Consider the following 6,663-nt stretch of genomic DNA (forward strand, 5'->3'; position numbering starts at 1 on the left):
GTGTATGTGGCTGGCACCTTAGCCCCTTGAGCCACAGGTGCTGAGCCCAGACACTGATTTCTAAACATGAAAAACACAGAAGGATTGCAGTCTTTTTTTGTGTTAAATGAGTAGTGATGATTTTATAGTCGTACATTGTGAAGTTTGACATTAGAGATTTAAAATTTCAGTCTTATAAGATCAAGAGTGAGTTGGAGAGCCGTATTCTAGGATAGACGCAAAAGCCTTTTGACCTTTGTAGCTAACATCAAGGAGATAGATGCAGCAATAATCACAATCTGTAATATGGTTGCAGTTCTATTATTTTTATTTGTAATTAAAACTATATTGAATTAATTATTGAAGCAAACTTTCTATTACTGCGGTATTATCTCATAATTTGTTTGCTGTGCCATCATGATTTCAGATTATTTATTTAGACAGAAATAGTGAAGATGGTAGGGGGAAGCGTTCTAACTTTGTTTTCTTCATATTAACCAGTTTAAAATCTGCTTATTTAAAATTAATTATCGAAACAAACTTTTCAATGTGGAAGCCCCGCTGCTTCAGTCGCAGTCATGTAGGGCACCAGCAGAACCTGTGCAGTCAGGCCATCTTGTTTGGGAACCAAGACATATTTTCATAGTTTTAATAAAATTCTTTAATTTTTAGTTGTCTCATTTCAATGCCAGAAATGGAATTCTTCTTTGGAATGTTATGGGATATAATAATGTTAAAATAAAGTCTACATCAGAAGTGGGGAACCTTTTCACATTGGAAGCCCACATTGATTTAGTTATAATCAAATCAGGCTGTATTCAAGAAACTTCAGTTAGATATACTTAAAAATGTACATTATTTTGTAAAAATCTAACTACTGTGTACTTAATCTCAAAAAATGAAAACAGCTTTAATTTTACTAATCTTTTAATGACTTTGTTGTGTCTGCTTTTTGTTGGAAAGCGTTTGAACATTTGGTTGCAGCGTGAGGTCCACAGTCACTTGGGGGGTTAGGAAGGGGCATGTAGATTGGCAGCAGTAAGTGGTTGAAAAGCAAGAAAATATTTTGGGGGGTGTGTTGCCGAATGCGTAGGTGCTGCTGCACCTCTTCATGCTTCCGTTTCATCTTTCTTAGCCTCAGACAGTGGCTTTACATTGTCATCTACCGCGAGCTCACTCAGTTCCGTCTGTAGTTCTTTAGGTGCTTGGTGATATCAACCAGGTGAGGCCAGCATGCAGATTTGAGTGTGAGTCCTGATTCTCAGAGTCAGTGAGCCTCCACTGTGTTCTCCAGTGACGAGGTCTATAGCAGATGTGTGTTCTTCACATGGTTCCCTCGTATCATCCTGCTCATCCTAACCTCTGCTGATTGGGGAAGTGTTCATTCATCTGAAATGTCCTTTTGAGAAGTGTTTTGAAAAATGATAGCTTTTTCAAAAAAATTTTTTTTTTGCCACATATCACATATAGACTTAGTTTTATCTTACAAAGAAATATTTGAGTCATTTTGATTTGACATATCACACAAACATTTTGTATTCCTGTAGAATTCCTTTAATAATTCACATTGCTGTTAATAAAATTTAACTATCTGTTTTTGCAAACATTTTGTATTCCTATAGAAGTCTTTTAATAATTCACATTGCTGTTAATAAAATTTAACTATCTGTTTTTGCAGAGATAAAATTTTGGCTCGCACCTCTCCCTGTCATAACAAGTGCACTTTAGAATGATACTGCAAATCCACTCTGAGCACCTCACTGTTCAACTTTAGCACTGTAGGAAACTGGCAGTGTCCAAATGCATGAATATAATTTGTTGCAAGTATCACTTAAAATAGTAGCTTTAGCACAGAGATTTTGCTGATGCAAGATACAGTGAAAACAGAGAAGAGCATCTGGATCTGTTAATACTTTTTTTTCATCTGTGCAATAAACTCTCCATGTTTTTCTGTCTCGGAAGGTGCACGGTCTGTACTCAGACTTAACTAAGTTCACCAAATTCAGTCCAATTTTACAGCATTTATCTTGAAAGTTGTTGAAGATAATCTATTCCCTGAGTTCTTTTCACAAAAGTGCCCAAAGTGAGTAACTCTTTGTAGCAAAGAAAATCTGTGAGGGCCCAATGAAGTATAAAGCCTGCATTGAGTCAGAAGTGTCTGTTGATTGATCCAAAACGATTGAAGAAAATTAAAGTGTATTTTGAAGTATTGCACGAAATTGTTCTGTTAAGTGAAGGCTGATTCATGCTGCCGATCAGTTATGGTCCTTCTTGAAAGAGGCCGTTGTTTGTACTTTGGAGTGCCCCTGGTCTGAGCATCTACAACCTCGACAATGCTCCTTTCACAGCTCCTGCAGCACTGAAGCCTTCCCTTCCCCCAGCACATCAGCTACTTTATACGTTGCTTTAGTGGCATCATTTCCAGGTCTTACTGCTGCTTGAAGGAATTATTTTTGCTTGTCATTTCTGTGATACCACCTTTCTTGCTGTGTCCCCATGTGGCAGAAGAGCAGGAGAGAGAGAAGCCACCCCTGCAGGCTCACTCCATTCATAAGGGGGGCGCCCCCGTGACCTCAGCACCTCTCCAAGAGTTCCTCCTATCAACACTGTCCCACTGGGAATTAACTTTCTAAAATGCAAATTTTGCAGGGGACAAAAACATGCAAGTCACATTGGAGGGTTATTTATAACAGTGAAAACCTGGAGCAATTTAAATATTCATAGTGAGAATTTAAAAGCACATTTTGTTATCTTAATAAAATAATATTTTATACCATTATATATTATAAAATCTATTTATTGATAGGAAAGGATATTCGTGACAAAACCGGTAGCAAAATCTTTCAGTGGCATCTATTGTGAAATTGTAGAGACCAGTATTGAATATATGTAATATAGATGTTCAGGTGTTTCCCCAAGTATAAATAATAGTGAGCTGTGGGTACTGGGATTTGGGGACATTTTTACTTTTTTCTATATTTCCTGTATGTTTTTTACAATGACTACATACTGTTTTTAAGACAACAATATAAAAAAAAAAAATCTCTGTGGTTTGGTTACTTGTTAAAGGAAAAGGAACATGTGTCCATATAGCCTTTATTTTTATATCTTCTAGATTTCAAAACATCTCACTTGAGAGAAGAAAAGTTTAACTAGTATTTAATACTTTTGGGGTGTTTATAGCATACAGCCTTATTATTTTTATTTTTTTATAAGGTATGCCAAAATTAATGCAGGAACTGTTGATGACATTAACTGATTTTACTGGGTATTTTAAATTGACTCCATTGGGCATATTTTTATAACAGATATAATTTAGAGTTATTTGGCTCAACTTAAATGGAATTCGGCTTAGAATAGATGATGAGGGGCGTACTAAGTAATTTATTGTGCTGTCACTGATAATTTATGATTAATAAATCAACTTAAAATACAATAATAATAATTACTTTTCCTTGCATTAAATTGTTTTCATTACTCTTTACATTTATTCCAAATAAAGTAGCATAAAAGATTAGTCAGGTCAGTGCCATTGATTAGAAAAGCAGCTTCGGTTTGAGATTCTAAGGCTCAAGGGTCAGTGAAAACAGTAATAATAAAAATTACTAACTTTATTATTAATAAAAACAAAATTATTTTTAGCATTTCAAAAGCCTGATGACAATCTTACATGGCTCACAGTGAGGCTGTGCCAGCTAGTTGGAAGGCTGAGTGTTTGGGCTGCGGTGAGAATTGTGTGGCCTCAGTTGAAGGTGAAGTGGATTATCTCTGTGTCTAGCACGTAGGAGTTGTTGAATGTTACTGAGCGATGTGCTAATCACAGTATTTGACTTAGTCATGTTCATGTGGAGGGATTTAAAGAAAAGGGAAGGCAGTTTGGAAAGCAAAAGGATTTCCTGACGTGGGGGCAAGTGTATTACAAATGATAACTGGTGGTGGAAAGTTTGGGAACTAGTAACATTGTTAATACAAATCTGACTGTTTTGAACAATTGCTGTTTGTATCTTGACTCTAAATCTGTATTAATTTTTTTTTTCGGCAGGGTATTTTAAGCCTTGAATATTGTGTGGGTATTATTGGTGGCAAACCTAAACAGTCATATTACTTTGCTGGATTTCAAGGTTAGTCATTTCGTAAAATACATTTCGTCATTGCTTTCTTTTAAAAGTCAGAAAATTAATATGAGATCATCTAGAAAGAGGATGATTAAAAGGGCAGAGCGAGCTGCTTGTACATTCATCAGTCCTGCGGTAGCCGCCCATCTGTCATCGGATCCACAACGTAATTAGATCCTGTAAAATGTACGTTTAATTTCTGGTATTGCATAAACAAGGCATAATTTATTGGTTTCACTAAACTTCAGAAGACATTGCTGCCACATTCTGGCAGTTGCTATTTACATATTTACTTTTTACCAGTTTTAGTGGTGCTAGTTGATGATGAAATGACAAGCAATATGTTCTTCCTGTCAGGATAAAGAAGTGCAATACATTTTTCATATGCAAACTGTAGAATATAATTGTGTGTTTATGAAAGTAATTTTATCACCAAAAATTAAATGACAGTCTCATCACTTTATAAAAATTCTGCTTATACAAGCATATTTGATTATGCAAAAGTTAATCTATCCTGTGAAAACCTATGCTTCAGTCAATGAAGATCAGTCTGGCAAGCTGTTACTCCCAGATTTTTTTCAGCTGCTCTACATAGAAATTGGATTGTAAGCAGTATAATAATAAGGTGTTTTTTGAATTACTTGTCTTCTGTTCTGTCCTTGTAGATGACAGTCTGATTTACATGGATCCTCATTACTGCCAACCTTTTGTGGATGTCAGTGTAAAGGATTTCCCTCTTGAGGTACTATGGATTAAGAGCTGGTATTGTTTTCTTACTAAAAAAAACAAATTAATTATTTAGAGATGTGCTGGGTAGTTATGCTTTTATACTATTACAATTACAAGTTAATAACAAATGTTTTACTGGTCTATAAAACCATAATTAACACAAGTAGTTAAAGTTAAGTACTTTGTTGCTGAATTTTAATTTATGATATACTTTGTCTTCATTTATCTTTGTCTCTAACTTGTTAGATACCCTGGCTGTACTAAAATAAATGAAGTCTCCAAGTAATTTTGTGTAAAGACAGCTAAACAGTACTGAAGAATTTCAAATGTTAGTCCTGATAAAAAGGAAAAAAAAAACAAGAAGAAAAAGAGAAGGCGATAGGCTTGGTTAGAGTGACAAAGTGACTTCTTGAGACTGTCTGCTAAATTATTTGGCTTTAAGTACAAAGCTTTTAGGAGTTTAGTTGTGTCCCTAACATTGTTTCAGCTTTTATTTCTTAACCTCTTCTTTTCCTTTATATCGGTTATTTTGTGAGCTAGTGTCTTAATTCAGAAAAATTTGAGACTACACCAATGAAACATGTAATTCTCACGTGGTTTGGTTGTTTTGCAGCTGATAGTTTTATAGACTGAAATTATTTTACAGAAAAATAATTCTAATCACTTGAGTGGAAGTTAGAAATGTAGTTAAGTACTTTTAGTAATAGCTTGCTAGCTAATATTAATACCGAGTAGTATTTAACAGGTAGATTATGAAAATTGGTAAATTGCCAGATTAAAATATGATTCAGAATGATGCATTATAGACACCCTAGCATCCTTTGTTAACTATTACCTCAATTAAAATATAAACATCTCAGCCAGGAGTGATGGCTTAGACCTGTAGTTCCAGTACTTTGGCAGGCTGGGGTAGAATTGATTGCTTAGGGCCAGGAGTTTAAGACTAGCCTGGGCAACGTAGGAGACCCTGTCCTGTACAAAAAATAGGAAAATTAGCCGGGCGTGCATGGTGCCACACACCTGTAGTCCTGAATCATTTTGAATCCAGGAGTTTGAGATTATGGTGAGCTATGATTACACCAGTACTCCAGCCTGTGGTAACAAAGCTGGTACCTTTCATGTAAACCTTAATAAAAATTTGCCAGTCGAATGACACTGCGGAAGGAATTACAGAATGCTTCTAATCTCTAAAAAACAAACAAACAAACAAAAAACTTCAAAAAAAGAAAAAAGATTTTACTTTGTAAAGGAAAATGGTGAAATTGGGTAATGCACAGAAACATTTACCCCTTATATATTGGAACACTATAGAGTGGGTTTAGATGTTTCATTGCTTGAGATTCTGATAGAATATTTTGAACTGTCTGGGTAATTCTTACTAAAAGTTTTTTTGTTTTTCTTCAATGCAGGGATTTATCTTAGTTTTTTTTAGTTAATGGCACCATTTATTTTCCCATACAAGTATAATATAAAAATTATAGTAATTCATTTATCTTTGTGTATATATGTGCACACATACAACCAATATGGCAAGTCAAGGATGGCTGGTAACATGGGGTACTCCACATAAAGTATTATAAAGTATGACAGAAAGCAGAAAGTAAAAATTTTATCCTCTACAAAGATAAACAACTTGGCTCGGCGCCTGTGGCTCAAGCGGCTAATGCACCAGCCACATACACCTGAGGTGGCGGGTTCGAATCCCCAGCCTGGGCCCGCCAAACAGCAATGATGGCTGCAACCAAAAAATGACCAGGCGTTGTAGCGGGTGCCTGTCGTCCCAGCTACTTGGGAGGCTGAGGCAGGAGACTTGCTTGAGCCCAGGAGTTGGAGGTTGCTG

The 6,663-nt window shown here is 35.7% G+C and overlaps 1 protein-coding gene across 6 annotated transcripts in view; it reads left to right on the forward strand.

Moving 5' to 3' along the window:
- The window catches only part of ATG4C (autophagy related 4C cysteine peptidase), an 85,012-nt gene that overhangs the window by 51,792 nt on the left and 26,557 nt on the right, over nt 1–6,663 (forward strand). For all 6 annotated transcript variants that reach the window (XM_023515087.1, XM_023515086.1, XM_023515090.1 and 3 more), the window contains 2 exons: nt 4,022–4,100; nt 4,760–4,836. In XM_023515087.1, the coding sequence (XP_023370855.1) occupies nt 4,022–4,100; nt 4,760–4,836 (156 nt within the window). The remainder of the gene's footprint in view (nt 1–4,021; nt 4,101–4,759; nt 4,837–6,663) is intronic.

The sequence above is a fragment of the Otolemur garnettii genome, unplaced genomic scaffold, assembly GCF_000181295.1.
Source record: "Otolemur garnettii isolate 467f Iridium unplaced genomic scaffold, OtoGar3 scaffold00066, whole genome shotgun sequence".
In the NCBI taxonomy this organism is placed as follows: domain Eukaryota; kingdom Metazoa; phylum Chordata; class Mammalia; order Primates; family Galagidae; genus Otolemur; species Otolemur garnettii.